Source organism: Vidua chalybeata, chromosome 19 (genome assembly GCF_026979565.1).
Source record: "Vidua chalybeata isolate OUT-0048 chromosome 19, bVidCha1 merged haplotype, whole genome shotgun sequence".
Lineage (NCBI taxonomy): Eukaryota > Metazoa > Chordata > Aves > Passeriformes > Viduidae > Vidua > Vidua chalybeata.
The window spans coordinates 9933437-9952623 of NC_071548.1; the positions used below are offsets into that span (position 1 = coordinate 9933437).

The 19187-nt window shown below is 40.3% G+C and overlaps 1 protein-coding gene across 12 annotated transcripts in view; it reads left to right on the forward strand.

Annotated features, from left to right (window-relative positions):
- The window catches only part of BPTF (bromodomain PHD finger transcription factor), a 52505-nt gene that overhangs the window by 26907 nt on the left and 6411 nt on the right, over nt 1-19187 (forward strand). For 4 of the 12 annotated variants that reach the window (XM_053960248.1, XM_053960252.1, XM_053960254.1 and 1 more), the window contains 17 exons: nt 232-453; nt 746-3158; nt 3392-3516; nt 3730-3858; nt 4162-4312; nt 5070-5193; nt 6577-6829; nt 7272-7433; nt 8391-8539; nt 8806-8929; nt 9487-9710; nt 10858-11080; nt 11305-12128; nt 12844-12926; nt 14725-14950; nt 15372-15715; nt 19004-19177. In XM_053960248.1, the coding sequence (XP_053816223.1) occupies nt 232-453; nt 746-3158; nt 3392-3516; nt 3730-3858; nt 4162-4312; nt 5070-5193; nt 6577-6829; nt 7272-7433; nt 8391-8539; nt 8806-8929; nt 9487-9710; nt 10858-11080; nt 11305-12128; nt 12844-12926; nt 14725-14950; nt 15372-15715; nt 19004-19177 (5950 nt within the window). The remainder of the gene's footprint in view (nt 1-231; nt 454-745; nt 3159-3391; nt 3517-3729; nt 3859-4161; nt 4313-5069; nt 5194-6576; nt 6830-7271; nt 7434-8390; nt 8540-8805; nt 8930-9486; nt 9711-10857; nt 11081-11304; nt 12129-12843; nt 12927-14724; nt 14951-15371; nt 15716-19003; nt 19178-19187) is intronic. The other 8 variants (XM_053960246.1, XM_053960247.1, XM_053960250.1 and 5 more) reach the window with 7 other exon arrangements.

The window sequence follows — 19187 nt, forward strand, 5'->3', positions numbered from 1 at the left end:
AAATTATGTAGGGCATCAAAACAAAAAATTACATCTTAAATATTGAGGGGGTGTATATATATGTTCAATAGTTCACTGTTTAGTCTATGGTGTTATCAGTAGATGCTTAATTCTCTTTCTGGATTTCACTAATGGTGGGCAAATAATTTGAGAGGTAAACTAACATGCATTCAAATGTGGCAGAGTACAAAAATTACTCTGGATAATTGAAATAATTTAATTTATTAATAGCAAAGAGCGAAGATGAAAAATGCAGCTTGGATAAACGAAAAGGTACAACTAAGGTAAAACCAGAGAAAGACAGAGCAAAGGATTCTCGAGATCTGCAAGCAAAAGACAAAGCAGATGTTTCAGAAACCTTGGAGGAAGTCCAAGTAAAAGAAGAAAAGTTGCATGAAGACAAATTAGAAGTTGACACAATTTCTGGAAACTTAGAGCACGCAAAAGACACAGGTGAAAATCTTTTGTTATTGTGAAACTCATGTTACTGCATGAGTAAAATCATAGAACCTCGGAAATAACTAGTGAAAAACTGTGTAACAGATTTTGTCACGACATTTAAAATGTCTCAGTAAAATGATTGCCTGTTATCCATTGTAGCAGTGTGTGAAGCTTTTGTTCCATTTTTAATTGAAATCTTTTAATATGCTAAAAGCCCCATTTATTTCTTAGTACTTAATGTAAAAATATAATTGGTATTCATTATTGGGGAGCTCACTGACTCAGAGTTACTTCTTCTTCACAGTGGAAAAAGACATCGATGGCGAAAATGATAAAGTCATCAAAGAAGAACCTATGGATGTGGATGATGTAAAAATTGAATCCTCCATAAAAGATGAGGAAAGTCATTGTAAGCGGGATATAATCAATGTCAGTGAGGGATTTCATTTAAGGACTTGCTACAAAAGGAAAGTAAAATCATCAAAATTAGATGGACTCCTGGAGCGGCGAATCAAACAGTTTACACTGGAGGAAAAACAACGTCTAGAAAAGATTAAGCTGGAGGCTGGTGCTAAAACTGGGGGCATTCGATCTGTGAGCCCCCAGAAAAACACAGATGAGCTACAAACAAGGAATGGGAAAAGAGGAAGCCAGTTTGACTCTTCTTCCCAAGATCAAAGCTACACTTCAGACAAGACCCAAGCCGAAGATGCGGAACAGGACTGTTTGCCCATCAGCAGCATCTCCTGTACCAAAACTGGGGATGAAGATGAACCTTCTTTGCCTTTGTCAAACAGGCTCTCAAAAGAGAGGCAGCTGCTGGATGAAAACTCCCCTCAATCCTCTGAAGGAGACAGCTCTGTTCAGAATGATGGCAGAGAAAACAACCCTGAGCCTTCGACTGCTAAGTGTCAAGGACAAGAGGCTCTTGGACAGTCTGAGAGCTCTTCAGTGGATGGCTTGAAACAAACCAGTGCAGATGGCAGAATCAAATGGGATGTTTCAGAAAGAAATGAAAAACCCTTGAAACAAAAGCTACCTATTACCAGAGTGTCTCAGCGAGAACTTGAAAACTTAGGGCCAGTGGTACCTGAAAGCAGCTGTAGAAGAGATGCTGTGGGCACTCTTGAAAAACCAGACTCAGAAGGGAATTCTGAACGGCAAAGCAAAGATCCAGAAAACAATTGTATGACAAAAAGCCATATGGAAACCATGTCCTCTCAAGAAAGTGAAATGGAGGAAGAAATTGCTCCTGTAAAGACTGAAAGTAAATCTGAAAAGATGATATTTCACCAAAAATCAGCTAATAAAGATCTAGAATCATTTAAAACAGGGTTGATTTCTGAAAGAAACCTTGAAAGTCAAACTCTGGAACACATGGATGGGGAAGATGATAACAAGGATTTACTGAGCTCTAAACTAACAGAGGCTAATGGTCAAAATAAAGGTCAGGAACTGAAAATGGAGACGGGTACCATGAACAAATATCTTGATCAGACAAATGTAAATACTATTACTGACAAAAAGAATAATAAAGATGAAGAAACTGAGACAGAAAAAGAAAAATCATCATTTCAAATGAATGGAAAAGACAATGACATTAAAGCATTATCAAATGATGACTGCTTAGTGAAAAATACCTGTGAAGCAAAGGCAGGGGGTGATATTGAACCAAAAGTTAATAATATTAATAAATCCATTCCAGAACATGAAATAAAACCGTTGACTTTTAAGGAATCTTCAGTAAAACCATTCATGAATGGTGACATCATGGGAGAGGACACAAAGGATAAAAAGAACGTGGACTCAAAGTCACATCTGCAGGGTTCACCTGAGTCTGAGTCTGGAGAGAGTCTTCAGCCACCAGATGCATTTCCCAAGTGTGTGCAGAAAACTGAAGAAAATCAGCTTTCTGCTGAGAGGTCTGCCAGTGTTGGCTCCGCTTCCCTGCCAACAAAGCCTGTCTGTAAAGGAAATAACCTGAACAGTGAAACAGAATCTATGGAAACTGAAGCAATTGAGGAGAAGAAAGTTGCCCCGTCGCCTGTAACCTCGTGTGAGGAATCCAGCTTGAGCAGTCACTTTGCTGACCAGAATGGGGTACAGACATATAAAATGGAAAATATTAATGGAGAAAGTAAAATGAAAACTGTTATTACTGAAGTGACTACCACAACCTCAACTGTGTCCACAGAGTCCAAAACGGTGTTTAAGGTTGCAGAGACTGGAGCTGCCAGTGATGAGAAAACCACAGTTGTTTCCTCTACAGAAAACTGTGCCATCTCCACTGTCACCACCACCACCACTGTCACCAAGCTCACCACTCCAGCCTCAGAGAGTAACTCTGATGTCATCTCAGTCCAGGAGCACAGTAAAACAGTGGTTACAACAACAGTCACTGATTCACTGACCACCCCAGAGGGCACATTGGTGACTTCCATGACTGTCAGCAAAGAATATTCCACAAAAGACAAAGTGAAGTTAATGAAATTCACAAGACCCAAAAAAACTCGTTCTGGAACTGCCTTGCCATCTTATAGGAAATTTGTTACCAAAAGCAGTAAAAAAAGCATATTTGTTTTACCCAATGATGACTTAAAAAAGCTGGCCAGGAGAGGAGGGATCAGAGAGGTTCCTTATTTCAATTACAATGCAAAGCCTGCATTGGATATCTGGCCATATCCATCCCCAAGACCAACTTTTGGGATCACATGGAGGTACATACTTTACATTTTTGAGAAGAAGTCTAGGATGTGATTAAATTAATTGATTTTTTAAAATACAAGTGATATTGTTTATTTATTTTTGATGTTTATTCCCAAATATGCAAATTTTGCTATTTATTATTCAATTTTCTATATTGTTCAGTAAAAGTAGCATGGAAATCCTTTGTCCTGTTGGTTTGGTTTTTAAAATTTATTTCAAAATCTAATTTATATTCTGTTATTAGGTACCGACTCCAAACAGTCAAATCATTGGCTGGAGTGAGCCTGATGTTGAGGTTATTGTGGGCATGTCTCAAGTGGGATGATATGGCAGCAAAAGCTCCACCTGGGGGAGGAACCACAAGGACAGGTATTGTTATTTTAAATTTCTGGTTTTCTTTGCAAAAGCTTTTGCTGTAAATTCTGAGTATTACACTCCCTCAAAACATTTCTATAAAGGCATGCTGTCAGCTGTGGCATTTGAATTTTCTTTGCTGTTTCTTTGCTTTGAGTACATTGGGTTGATTGGAGATTTAGCTTTATTTGTTTCTGTTATTAATGTACTGGGACTAATTTGTTGCAGAAACAACTGAAACTGAAATTACTACAACAGAAATAATCAAGCGGAGAGATGTCGGTCCATATGGGATCCGGTCAGAGTACTGTATAAGAAAAATAATTTGTCCCATTGGTGTACCAGAGGCTCCAAAAGGTTTGTTTGTTAATTTGTTTATTTGCTTAGACTTCCCCCCCCACCCCTGTAATCTAGAGAAATTAAGGTAACTGGATCTTTATGCTAATTCAGCCCATCAAGGGAGTTAAAGCAGCTTGCCATGAACTATTAATTTACCTAAGGCAAACAAATGCTGCTTTTAACAAATGGACATGATTTATCTGAAGCTGAAAGGCCTCCCTGTTTATAAAACGGGACTGAAAACATCACTAAATCTTGGTTTACACTTCAATTTCGTTTTATGGTATAGCTTAATGTGTGTGTTTTGACTGCTCTCTAAAGAAACTCCAACACCCCAGAGGAAGGGACTGCGATCGAGTGCCCTCAGGCCAAAAAGGCCAGAAACGCCCAAGCAAACAGGCCCTGTTATAATGGAAACTTGGGTAGCAGAGGAGGAGTTGGAACTGTGGGAGATCAGGGCATTTGCTGAAAGGTAAAGTGAGCTTTTAAAGAAAGTAGTCTTCATTTGTGTGATTGTTAAATAAAAGTTGCCCTAGAGAACACAAACCTGGTCACTATGACCACTGGAAACACATCTGTGTTGTGTTTTTACTGGGCCTTTTGATACTGATAGTCAAGCCAAACTATTTGCTGGTACCAAAACTAAGGTATGCAGATATTTCAGATTTGTTAGAACTAATATTATGTTATTTTTTCCATGCTTATGAACTAATTACTGTTAAATGCTGAAAGGTTATTACTGTAATGCAGCTGTAGGCTGCTTTTGGCATGACTTTGTATAGTATTTGTTAAATACTTCTGTAATCCAAAGAAAATGACTGTGTACAAGTAAATTGAGCCTGAGAATACTCAAGTCATAAGATGCATATTTTCAGTATCATGTGCTTACAGTTGGAACAACATTTTTGAGTCTCTTGGAAAGAACAATTTTAAATGTATGTTATTACCATGGGTTTCTTGCAGTCTCAGATGTAATTATAAATTCCAGTTTTGATTAATAGTTTCCTGTAAGGTGTTGCAGTAGTTTAGCATCAGGATATTTCAGGGATGTTGCATGCAACTGCAGTAGTTTATTTCAAAGTATTTTTAAAGCTGTGGCCAGTTTTTCAGTGATCTTCTGTCTTGATGGTTGCTCTTACAAGAGCAGTTAAACTGTATAAAACAAAATGCAGTTTGATGGTTGGATTTTGTGTGGTGGTATAACTTACTTTTGGTTGTGTCTTTGGCAGGGTGGAGAAGGAAAAGGCACAGGCAGTTGAACAACAGGCTAAGGTTAGTGAACAGAAGAAGGCAGAGGAGTTCAAGGCCCAATTGGAGGCTCAGCTAAAACACCAACGTTTGGCTGCCCAGCAGGTGGGGAGCTGTTGGTCGTCCCAGCAGTCAGCAACTGCACTGCTCACCACATGCATTATAGCCTGGGAAATGAAGTTATCCCTTGCTTACACCATTTCTCAAATAGTTCCAACTGCAGATTAAGCCATCAAACAATGCTGCTGCCACTGTATACATCTGTTATTTTGAAACAGGGTTAAAGCAAAGGTTTGTTCTGGATTGCCTGTTTTTCGCCCACATCATTTATAACACTTTAGAAAGGTTTAGTTTGTTTCCATTTTAAACAAGGCTGGGAAGCACCCATCTCCAGGTAAGCTGCTCAGTGTTCTGTGTGTGATGGAAAGCTGCCTTGGAATACAGCTGACTTGGGAATACAACTGCATTTCATGCTTCACTCAAATTGAATCTTTTGATTTTATTCTATCTTAAGTTATCTGAGTTAAGCCCATTGATAATTTTATTTAAATAGATGTAAATATGTATATGTATTTTATTTAAATGTATGCAATTAAAATGAGGAAATCTGATGCCATGTTGGTATTTCACATACATTATTAAGAACTGTGCTTTTTCTCAACATATTCCTTCTTCATTTCATCTACCCTGACAGAAACCCATTAGTAGTGAACTAGTGCTTCTGATTTGTGGGCATTACTGCAATATAGTGCTGGAATTTAAATTAGATAAATACATGGGGAAAAATGTTAGAATAGTAACATGGGAAAAAATGTTAGTTTAGTTGACATTTTAGAAGAGCCTGCTGATACATCCCTTCACTAAGGGGCCCTCTAGATTAAATAGATTAAATATGCTTTTTCAACAGTTACAGCACAGAAGGTCACTGGGTAAGGTAAGGGATTTTGAACCTATTTTTTTTAAGCAGGCTGAAAACTGGATTTAAATTTAAAAGAATAGTTTTCTCAGTGGTGAAACAGAATGATACAGTCTGTTTTTTTCTGTAATTGGCAGGATCTCAGTGCAGGGAGCTCTAAATTTAGGAATGCTAATAGTAAACTCTGTGTTGATGATGATGTACCAATTACTGATATAGATGCATGCACATGGTCAAAGCCAAATATAGATGGATATTTTTTAAAGGTTTTTAAATCTTTCTGATTAATCTGAGACAAATTAATACATTGTGTGGGTTTTTTTTAAGTAAAATGTGCCGTGAAATTAACATAAGGCAAGGATTTTAAAGTTGTTATAAAGGAAAATTTCTGGCTGTGTATTCTAAGCAGATTTGTAGTTTTGGAGATCAAGGAACCTATTCTTCAATCCTCTACAATTTGAACTAAAATCCTACCAGAGGCCTTTATCTCTCAGTACTGGGTAGAGGCAATGTTGATGTTGTAAAATCTCAAAATACTAATTACCTCTTTATTCCCTTTCTATTCTAAATAGAAACGGCTGGAACAGCAGAAGCAGATCCCTGCAGGAGCTGTGGTTCCTGCAGCCACCACAGCCAGCAGCACTGCAACCACAGTCTCCACACCCCAGAAAGTCGTGGTGGGCCCTCTGACAGGCCCAGTCCCCACGGGAACCAAAGTAGTGCTCACCACTAAAGTGGGGTCTCCAGCTACAGTAACATTCCAACAGAACAAGAATTTCCATCAAACTTTTGCTACTTGGGTTAAGCAAGGCCAGTCTTCAACAGGTAAGGAATCATTTGTCATGGAAGGAACATTGCTGGAGTTCATCCTGTGTATGCATCACATCCTTTATATACATCACATCTTCTCCAGATATGCAGCATTATTACATTTCTGGTTATCTTTGCTCTTAACTCTTGCTATGCCAGAAGGACATTTCTGAGATTATACCTGTCTAGTTTTGACTTGTTTTGACGTCTGCTAGGAAGACTCATTTCTGACCTGTCTCATTAATTACTGACAGTTTTTGTACCAGCATCATTCGTGAAAGCATTTATGATGTAACATACTGTTTCCAAAGAAGAACCTTTACCAAAGAAAGCATGACACATTAAAAAAAAAAAAAGTAAAGGTAATCCTGTAGTTTGCTGTTTCATGCTTGAAAAACAGTCATTTCATTGACTAATGATTCTGCTCTAAACCTGCCTGTTCTGTGTGCCTCAATAGCCACTAGCACAGCTGCCACCTCAGCCACAACCATTGCCAGCACAGGGCAGACCTTCCAGCTCTCAGGCAGCCCAGTAACGATGGCAGGGAAAGTGATAACTAAGCTGCCACTCCCTGCAAACAGCAAGATTGTTGCCGTCAATGTGCCATCAACTCAAGGAGGTAGGGCAAAGGGAACTGAATAAAAACTGTATTCCAGCTTGCTGTTTAATTCTCCTTTGACACTATTTTCCCAGTGAAGTAAACTATGATGTGAAGGGGGAAAATATTTTTTTATATATATAGATATAAAAATACAAGTTTCTACAACTCATTCCCCCTGTGTTGCATATTTGTGTCTGTAAGGGGAAAAATGCAAGTTTTTTGCCTGTGAAGTATTCTGCATTTCCTAGCACAAAATTAGGAGCTTTATTTTGAACAATGTGGAATGAAGCATGCTTTTTTTTTATCTAAATCAACAAAGCAACTTTCTTCACAAAAATATTAATGCCTACAGCTGCTCTTCACTGATGAGCAGGAGTTTGGCTCCAGGCTAAGATTAGCATTTTTGATTCTTGCCTCAAGAAGAGGACTTAATATTTTGAGATTTGTGAATGTATATTGAACAGAAAAGCTCAATTCTCTGTCTCCATTATACTTAGCATCTGAGCACATCATGAAGGCTGCAGATTTTGTATTGAAATTTCATAGGTGACAGAAGAAGCATTGCCCATTTTCTTCAGCACCAAAGTGTTGTAGGTGAAAGGTGTATAAACTGCTCTTCTAAATTTGGAAATTAATCAGATTATAGCTTTTAATGGTTGTATAACACTAATTTGTGGCACTCTGTCAATGCAAGGACTTCTTTGCAGTTACCATCAAACTGATCTTTGTGAAAATACACTTTCCTTAGTCTATTCTAAAATATCTGTTTCTTAACTTAAAATGTAGTTGGACTATTGACAAAGTATAATGCTGCTTCTTTTTACAATATGAGAAAGGCTTTCCCAAGAAATGTTGAAAGGCTCAAAGGTGTTCTAGAAACCTGGACACTTTTGTTCTAAATGCCACCCTGGAGTTGTATTTACTTCTTTGCTGGCCATTATGTCATTAATGAATTCTCAATTTTTCTTTAATTAGGTGTGGTTCAAGTTCAGCAAAAGGTATTGGGTATCATTCCATCAACTACAGGTGCAAGTCAAACCTTTACTTCATTCCAGCCAAGGACAGCAACTGTAACCATTAGGCCAAACACCACAGGGACATTAGGAACAACAAGCACTTCACAGGTAAGATGTTTTTCTGGTTATTTAACTCAAAAAAAAATGTAGGTATGTAGACTTTTAGTTATTAGCAGATATTAAAAGTTCTGGCTAATCATTTTTCAATGGTTTTGGCTCATCTCAGCAATGGTGTGTGTGGATCCTTTATTCCAACGAGGTACAACAGTTCCCTCCAGTTGGGAAAACTAAAACACACATGGAAAACCATTCAGGGCATATTCCAGGGGCTTTCTCCTCAAGTTGACGGGTGGTCTCCTCTTTGGTGTGCACAGGTAGTGCAGGGGACACCGCTGCGCCCCGGGATGACGGTGATCCGGACACCGCTGCAGCAGTCCACCCTTGGCAAGACCATCATTCGAACACCTGTAGTGGTGCAACAAGGTATTCTGCCAGCCAGTAGGTTCACTTTAATATTTAAATTCCCAGTGTGAAATCCATGGTTTGTTTCTTCATGAATTCCATGTGTGTCGCTGTGCCCCAATGCAAAAATCCCTCGTTTTGATGCTTGACTAATGCCTTTTTCAGCTTTTGGATATGTTGGAGGCTTTCTCAACGTTATTCATCATTGACACTGGGAAATGTAGTACTTAATTTTAAGTTCATTCATTTCGGGGGGGTGAAAAAAAAACCCACAAAACTGAAAAACCCTGAAAACATACAGAGTAATTGTGCATTGAGAAAGCCTTTTTTTGGTATTTTTTTACTTAAAGAGAAAAAACAATGTTTTTGAAGTTCTCCATATGCATGCAACCTTAGTTAAAATAGGAAACATTTTGCAGACTTTTTTCCATCACACAAATGGTTTGTAAAGAAAATTTATGTGCAAACTGCAGTGTTTGCTTCACCTGTCTGATCACCATCACACTCCATTGCAATTTGTGACTTGGAGGTTTGCTGTGCTTATGGTTAAAAAGCTGAAAATGTGTTTCTTAGCTCAAATTCTTCTCTTACAGGTCAGACCCAGCAAGTGGTGACTCAGATAATCAGGGGTCAGCCTGTCTCAACAGCAGTTTCTAGCACCAGCACAGCTTCTTCCAGCACTGGGCAGAAAACTATCACAAGTTCTGGAACAGCCCCTCAACAAGCTCAGCCACAGACCCCAGCACCTCCTCCTCGCCCTCAGCAGGGCCAGGTGAAGCTGACAATGGCCCAGCTCACCCAGCTCACACAAGGGCAGGTAAAGCACTGAACAGCTCTGGGTGTGAAAATGTGCTAACCCATCCTGCCTTTGCATTTCAGCAGTGTAGTGCCTGTGCCCTTAAATTCAAGTGTCTGGCATCACTTAGAATGAGCATTGGCATAATTACAGACTGAAAGCAGCTTAAATAGTAAATAAATGTAATAAATAGTAAATACAAAGTAAGTCGTTTTAATAGTAAAGTTTTAACTCTTGCTTCCTGTTGTATTTCCCAGTAAGGTAACTGGCATATCAGGAGTGTTCAGCAGTATGGAAAAAAAAGTCTTTAATAGCAGTAAGGGACACAATTATTCTGTATGGTCTGTTTTGTAGACATTCAGATCATAATTTTGATTACTTGTCTTTTGATTTGATGTGAAGATATAGTTTTCATTCATGCTATCCAGAATCTCAGAGGAAAAGTTGCAGTATCTGTGAGCAGAGGAGGAAAAAGTTCTTACAACTTCTGCTCAGATCATGAAGGTCTGTTAGCAAAAAATAAGTTGAGCATCAATTTTTGGGTAAAAATAAATTTCTATGATTTACCACAACATCTGTTCTTCAAACCATAAATAATTCATATAAATGATTGCGATGTACAGACTGCTTGTTGCCAGATAAGATTTTTTGTAGGTGGAACAAGACTTGGAGTTTAAGCTGAAGGGGAAGATGGGTTTAGATTAGGTATTGGGAGGAAATTCTTCTCTATGAGGGTGAAGTGGCCCTGGCACAGTTTGCCCAGAGCAGTTGTGGCTGCCCCATCCCTGGAAGAGTCCAAGGCCAGGTTGGATGGGACTTAGAGCAACCTGGGCTAGTGGAAGGTGTGGGTGGAATTGGGTGAGCTTTGAGGTCCCTCACAACCTAAACCATTCTGTGATTCAATGAGTTTCTACACCAAAAACTCAGAGTTATGTTGTGTTCTGTGGGTTCACAAAATGTGTAACTCCAACCCAGTCATCTGTTGGCGATAGAATTGTTGAAAGAGTCCTTGAGTATTTTGTGATCTCAGATGCTAGTTTTGGATTTTAGGAGTATGGTATATGCTAAAAATATTAATTCTGAAATCCAAACCCCTAATTGTTCTGATTTTCAGGAGAGCCTGTCTAAGAATTACATCACTAATACATCAATATTAACTTTTTTTTAGGGTGGCAGTCAAGGCTTAACTGTGGTAATTCAGGGACAAGGGCAAACTACTGGTCAGTTACAATTAATCCCTCAGGGTGTGACTGTAATACCTGGTCCAGGACAGCAGCTTATGCAAGCAGCTATGCCAAATGGGACAATTCAGAGATTTCTGTTCACCCCACTACCAGCAGCTGCTACTACAGCTAGCACAACTACAACCACCGTTTCTACTTCCACCTCGGGTAAGCACTGTTCTGTTCAGCAGAAAAAAAACTTCCACTTCAATTGCATGGGAGTATTTATGCAGCTGGAGGTTGTCTGATGCTGCGGTGAATTTGTTGGAAGTGTATTGCAGAGTCTGTTGAGTTCCTGCACAGGGCTTTGCAGTAGTTCAGAGGGTTTGGGGTATCAAGGCTCATGGCTGTGCCATTTGCAATTAATGGACTCCTCGTTTGTGTGTTGGCAGCTGCGGGGGAAGCGAAGCCGGCTCTGCAGGCGCCGCCGGCACCGGCCGTGCCCGCGGGGCAGGGGCAGCCCCCGGGCCAGCCCGGCTCCACGGCACAGCCCGCGGGCGCTCAGCCCCAGGGCGCTCAGCCCGAGGCCCCGAGCCCGCCCGAGGCTCCCGGTGACTCTGCGGCCCCTCCCGAAGCTCAGCCCTCCAAATCTCCGGCTCAGTCTCCAGCCCAGGCTCCGGGGCTCTCTCCAGCGCCAGGCCCGATGCAGCCGCCGCCCGCAGGCCTGCCCCCAGGCCAGGCCCAGGCTCAGCATCCAGCTCAGGTGCAAACTCCAACCCGACAACCCAGTCTGATGTGGCCCCACACTCCCATACAAATTCCAGCTTGGCTGCAGCAATCACAGCCTCAGATTCAGACCTTGGGCCCAACCCTTCCAAGTACTCAAAGTTTAAATCAGGTTCCTGTGCAGTGCCCAGCTCATCCTCAGCTGCAACTTCAGCAGCCTCCAACAGGTGTTCTTGCAGTGCCTCAGCTCCAGCAGCAAGTGGAAGTCCTCTCTCAGCTGCAGCCCCGTGTTGTGGCTCAGATACGAGCCCAGCAGGGCAGTGTGCCCCACATCCAGCTTCAGTTACCTCTTGAGGTCCAGCACAGTAGCCCAGCGCAGGCTCAGCAGGTTGCCAGTGTGGTGGCAGTGCAAGCAGCTAGCGTGCAGGAGCAGCTGCACGGAGTCCAGCAGCTCAGGGAGCAGCAGCAGAAGAAAAAACAGCAACAGATAGGAATTAAACGTGAGCACACCCTTCAGGCTTCTAATCAAAGTGACATTATCCAGAAACAGGTAAAGTTAACAGAAGGAAATTAACACTTAATGAATGAAAGAAATCTAATTTCAAATGCCTGTTCTTGTTAACAATGTTAATACATTTGATAGGCAGTTAATTTGATCCTTTCAAAGATAGTGCACTATTGCTATTGGCAATTTAATGACATGTTGCAAGTTAATTCAGCACATCAAGTCACTTGTACCATGTTTGCATTCTTCTGTCACCTTGATTCAGTTTACCAGTAGCTGCTGGGACAAATCCATCTCTATTCTCAATTCAGGAAAGATAGGTCAGAGCTAGGAGAGCTGATGGACAGAACACACGTGCAGTACTTACATTACCTGAAAACTGAGGTTCCAAAGAGGTATCTGAAATGTGATGCTGTTGGATGGCTGCGGGGCTTAAAAAATATATAATGGACTATTACCACTTCTGAAATAAAACAACCAGTCACTGAGAAAATACAGTCAATTTACATTTAGTTCCTAGGTTCAAACTTGACATAAGCAGAATATCCTACTCTGGGGGTGGTGGTGGTTTTGTTCTCAATTTCTTCTTGAATTTTCAAATAATTGTTTTAAACAAGCACTACTCCCCTGATAAAATCAGCTTTATTTTGTCACTTAGTGAAATAAATGACACTTAGGAAATGTCCTGGTTCTCCCCAGAATACTGTGAAATACTGGCTAAGTTTTCATCTTTTATTTTGGATTCTGTATTATCCTACAGGTGGTTATGAAGCAGAATGCTGTCATAGAACATTTGAAACAGAAGAAGACACTGACTCCAGCTGAGAGGGAAGAAAATCAGAGGTGAATGTGCATCACAGTGCATTTATAGAGATTAAATTTTTCATTTATTACATCTTTTAATGTTACCGTAATGAAATGCTGGTTTGTAAAAACCTGCTTAAAGTGTTGCAATATTAAATTGGTTAGAGTAACACTTAAAAGTAGCTTTCATAATGATCTTCATTTCATCTTGTATAATCTCAATTTTATTTTGATAATATGTTTTTAAGTAATGTTAAAAATTGTGTTTGAAGCTGGCCACATTTTTTAAACTCAAGAAGCACAGAATGGAGAATTAATGCTTCTGCTGCAAAAAAAAAACCCTGAGTTTTGTTTGTCCTTTATCATGGCCATGTGTTTCCATTCTTGTCCCTGCACATCCCACTCTACAGAAGGAGCTGAAGAGTTGGAAGACAGATTGACAAACTGAGAGATTTTATGCTTGAAGCTGCTAAACAGAAATATGGAGTGTTTGTCATTTGTCTTGGGATTATTTGGCTCCTTTTCACACATGCAGTTGCTCCAATTAGATAATCACAAGTGTGTGTCAGATACTAAGAAAAAGAAGAGTATGTTCTATAAAATTTTGATCATCAAATCACAAGCTCAGTTGATTACAACACTATCCCTGGGTGCCACTCCTTTACTGTTCACAGTTGCATAAAGAAAAAGATGTATTGGATATGCTCTTCATTTCATGGTGTCAGATAACCAAATAGGTGTTTCAACTGACAAAAGTCCAATTTAAAAGAAAGATGAAAAAAATAGTTCTAACTAGCTTGGTTCGTGGTGCAGCTGCTTTCAATCTCACTGATTTATTAGTCTTCAAAAATACAATGTGAGGATCTTTAGTCTGTGAAAAAAACAGGCTAAACCAAGTAGATACAGTGCAGGTATAAAGAGCAAACTAAACAAAATTATATGACTGTACAAATATTTATCTCCATATTCCATTGTCATCAAAATCCAGCTGTCTATCAAAGGACAAAATATCTGAGACCACAGAGTTGCTAGCCAGCTGCTTGTCCTGGCCATTGCTATTCTGCTGTTTCCTCTCAGCTCAATGGGAGTTGTTTTTCATGGTCACTCTGGCAACAAGAAGCATTTGGTTTTCTAATGATTTTGGAAAAGAATGGGGAAGGGAAGAGTAAATTCAGAAGAACTAAAATACATTCATTTTTTAATTGAAATATAAAGCAAAATAAATGAAGGGTGCAAAAGAAGTGAGCAGGAAAATAGATTTATAGTTGAAGGTACAAGCAGACAAAAAACTAATCTTGAGCTGTCATTAGTGGAGAAATTTGGAACTGTTTATAGTGAATTCTGTACAGTGAAAAGTGTTTGTCAGTCCTTATGCCAAAACACAAAATTTGGTAGTATTTTATGGTCACTGGAGTGTAGAAATATCTGGTTTTGAAGAAGTTACAGGCTTCCAATTCACTTTCATCCTACATCAGAATAAAAAATCCAGCTCTTTCAAACAATTTGAGGAAACTGAATTGAGTGAAAATCTGTCTCATCCTACTAAAGCCAAAGCTTTGTTGGGAATCAGATGGGGGAGGGGAGGAACAATTAGTACTCGGATCATTTAAGTGAAATTGGGATTGGCCCTCTTGAGCCTAACAAGGGACTTGATCTCTCCCAGCAGTGCTCTAGTAAATAAGCAGGAGAGGAAGCACTGGATATTGCTAAATTTACCTTGTACATCTTAGGAAATACAATAATGAGCTTGCAGTGACTGGAGAATTGATTCTGCGTTCTCAACTGGGAATAAACAGGCAGGTCAGCACAATGTCCTTTTCCTTTCTTCCTTCCCCAGAATGATTGTGTGCAACCAAGTGATGAAATATATTCTGGATAAGATAGACAAAGAAGAAAAACAGGCAGCTAAGAAACGGAAGCGAGAAGAGAGTGTGGAGCAGAAGCGGAGCAAACAGAACGCAACCAAGCTCTCAGCTCTGCTTTTCAAGCATAAAGAGCAGCTGAAAGCTGAAATACTGAAAAAAAGAGCACTTCTGGACAAAGATCTGCAGATTGAAGTGCAGGTAAGAACAGAGTCTCAAAGGCTAATTTGATGTTAAGCTGGGGGAGAGTATTTCTGTGTTAATCTTCGTCTGTTTACTTAGTGAGATTTTAAGGAAATTTATAGGAAGAAGCTGTGGTTGTGGATCTCTGCAAAGCTGCTCATATGTCCTTTGAGGGCCTCTTGGTTTTCTTCTGGACTGAAATTACCTTCTTTGATGAAACAGCTTCTGATAAGTTACAGCTGATCGGCCATTGTAGCCCAAGAGTGTTATACCTTAATATTTTGTGAATTGTAGGTTCAGAACATGAAAAGATGCATATTTAAGTGGATTTAATTGTTTACTTTTGGTTACGCTTGGGGATTTTTGCCTAGATTTTAACCCTGTCTTGCAATAATCATGTGAAGTGCCTCCCTCTATTTATTCATTTAATACACTTCAGGAGGAGCTAAAGAAAGACTTGACTAAAATTAAGAAAGAAAAAGAAAGAGCCCAGGCAGCAGCTGCTGCAGCAGCAGCCGCAGCCGCCGCGGCTGCCGCTGCTGCCCCACCGCCACCGCCACCAGTGCCACCAGCACCGCCACAGCTGCCAGCAGCCAGCATCACCTCCTCCTCCTCCACCACTGTCCCCGTGCCAGTCTCCTCCCAGAAGAGGAAACGAGAGGAGGAGAAAGATTCCTCAGCTTCCAAGTCCAAGAAAAAGAAAATGATTTCTACTACCTCAAAGGAAACGAAGAAGGACACAAAGCTTTACTGCATCTGTAAAACGCCTTACGACGAGTCCAAGTGAGTAGCGATGCCACAGCCCCTCCTGCATGTCCTTAGCTTTAGGTTTAGTGTCAGCTCTTAGCACCAGGTAGTGCTAGAAGTGGAGCTAGTGGCAGGTTATTGCAGGGATCACTGAGGTGTAGAGAATAAAGTCTCTATTTTCCACTAGCAGTTACAAATATTAACATACTCGATTGATACTGTTACTGTGCGTGGTTTAGATTTTACTCGTTTGCATGTCTCCATTGTGTGACCTTCCTGTCTCACATGCACATACTCTTTTCTTTTTTTCCCTCCGCTCTGTTACTCTTTCTTTTGCCGTTTGCCTCTGCCTCAGAAGCAAGTGACAATTTGGTTTGAGCAATTTCTTCTGAAGAAGTAGCTGATGTTCTTCAGAAATAGCTTCGGTGCCGTCTTCCATTAAATGACTTTTTTTTTTTTTTGTAAGGCAGTAAAGGGAGCTCCGAGTCACTGGACTGCAGTTCACTTTGGACAATGTTTCAGGGAGAAGTAGTTTCCATGCTTTATTATTTGCATGCCAGGGTTGATAAAAATGAATATTCAACCATTTGACAAAGTGAAAACTGCAGTTCTCTGTAGTTTGATTCTGACTGTGAATGGGGAAGAGTATTTACGCTACGTACAGTGCTTGTGAAGAAATGGTGTAAGTGCTGGAGTGGAGAATCCAGTGGATTCCAGGGGATAGTGTTACATGTTGCTGCTTAAGCTAGAGGTGACTAACAGCAGTAGTTAGTAATGGTTTTCTCACATCTGAGAGCTGTGTAGAGATGTATGTATGATAAATTTGACTTCAGACCAATTCCAAGTGTCAATACCCAAAAGTAAGAACTGCTATTTTGTAAAGTACTATTTGATAGTACTTTAAGGACTGATTACAGGGAAACCAGATCTGGAGCAGTGCATTCACTCTATGGGTCATGGTTCTTTAGTCCATAAAGGTTAGGGCCAGGACTAGGAGACCTCCTGAAGTTCCTTCTAGCCTTTTTTGGGTTTTAGTTACATCTTTTAACAAAGTTGAGATATTTGAGGTTTTTTTCACCTTGGTTTGAGTAGCTCTTACCATTGCACTGTGAGTTCAGTGTGGGAAATGGGGCTGCTCCTTGGACTGCCAGTGCTGCAGGAAGAGCAAAATGGTGCTCTGGCTGTTATGTCACTGCCACCTCTGAGAGGTGTCTCCAGCCTCACTTAACTTTGTGTCTGTGTCAGGTTTTCTGTCACCCAGTGTACTTAGGAGGGACCCTGTTCTCTGATTGTGATACCAGAGGTCTGTGTGTTACTGCATCTGGACTTAGTGAGTGAGCAAAGGAATTTGTTTGTTAGACTTTGTGTTGACTCCAGTGGCCATAGAGTGAATTTTGGTAGCTTGAATTGAGAACTGTGCTTCAGTGCACTGAATAAAACTTCAAGAAGAAGAAATGTTAATAACTCAGTAGTATCCTTAGCAATATGATTGAGCTCTGCTGCTTTGCTTTTTGTGAATTTTAAATTTGATGTTCTTACAAATGATGTCTGTACTGTTAAGTACATAATCCTTTCCCTGTTTGGAAAGGAATTAGTCAAGTTTTAAACCAGTTTTCTGAGATTTTTTTTCATATATATATATATATGTATATATATATATATATATATAGAGGCATTGGATCGTCCACTTTGTGCTGTTGTCTCTTTTCTACTTCAGAAAAGATTGGTGTGCTACTTGAAAAGCCAAGTTGTGGTATTTTATAAATACCCTGTGTATTTTCTTTGGCTTAGTAAAACCTTGTAAGTTGTTTTGCGCTGTGTATTTTATTGCAGATCTCTTATGTTTATTTCTCATTCGTGGTACTCCAGGATTATAGGGATTTGCTGATACTGTTTTCAAGGATGGTCAATAAGGAGATCTTTCTAAGATTCCAACTTACTTGTTAAATCATAATGTGGCACCTGCTCCACATTCCAGTGGCAAGGTTTAGCATCCACACCTGGATGATGTGCTCCCACATCACCAGGAGCAGACATAGCCCCTCTTGGGGAGGGGGTGCAGGCTGAGTTTCTGATAGTTGTCAGAATCTATGTCTAGCCATTCTTTTTGGAAATTGAGTTGTGTGATATTTATTTTAGGATTTGCCCAACTGACAAACAAGAGAAAAGGCAGGATCTGAGTGTCCAGGATGTGTGCAGAGGCCCAGGAAATCAGAGATGTTTCCTGTGGAACATGGGGTAGCTACTGCCCTTGGTGCTGTGGTGTCCTCAGGCTGTTCCCTGCAGGCTGACAGGGTGGCAGGAATTCCTACAGCAGCAGGGGCAGGAGGGTTGAGGTCTCCAAAATCCAGGAGGATGGAGAATTCCTACCTGGCAGGGGGTTGAGGTCTCCAAAATCCAGGAGGATGGAGGCTCTGAGTTGCTTGCTTTTGCTTAGGCAGAGAGAATGGATGTGAGCGTCACCCATCCGGTTGTCACTGGTCATAGGTGTGTTCTGAGAGATCCATACACGAGTTACAAACATCCTGGCATAATATTTTACACTTTTGTCACATCATTCTGTGCAAGGTCCCATCCCCATGATTCTGTCCCTGGTTCCCTTCACTTTGTGTCATACCATACCTGGTTCTGTCACACAGCTGTGTCTGAGAGGAGACATTATTCACTCAAAATTCCACTTTGTCACAGTTTTAAGTAGTTTATTATCAGTTTTTCAATGCACATACCCCCTCCAAAAAAAAAAAAAAAAAAAACCAACACCAAGATTTTAAATTGACAATCATGCCCTGACCCATTTTCTTTTGTATCATGTTACACCAAGACGTACCTACACACTGCTGGTTGCATGTTCTTGTAGTGTACTCGTAACTCCTAGTTGGTGTTTGCGCTTTGCTTTTGTTTTTTAAATTAACTGAGTCCTACATTTTCAAACCTCAAGGAAATGTTTCAGTGGCTTTTGAGCTGCAATTTTGAAAATGTAAACCTTTTCCTTTGGCCTTGTCTTTTTGTGCCTTTGACAGGTATTCACACACGTGTTGAAGTCAGTAGATTTTTAGCCCATAGCTTTGTCAAAGTCTGGTTACATATTAATATGTACATATTAATACATGTGCATTTTGATGAATTGTCAAATTAAAATTGACCCAAGTGACCTTACTGCCAGTCTAGCTGCAGCATGAGATGTTAGTTTATAAGGAATAGGGAGCAGGGAAGCTGAGACAGAAAGTAGCCCAGCATCAAGTGCATCAGAGAGAAATGCAGGGAAAAGTGCCATGCCATTTGAAATGACAATTACATTGTCATTTTCATTGTGAACACTTTTAGGTTCTATATTGGCTGTGATCTTTGTACTAACTGGTATCATGGAGAATGTGTTGGAATCACAGAAAAGGAGGCTAAGAAAATGGATGTGTACATCTGTAATGAGTGTAAACGGGCACAAGAGGGCAGCAGTGAGGAGTTGTACTGTATCTGCAGAACACCTTATGATGAGTCGCAGTGAGTTCGG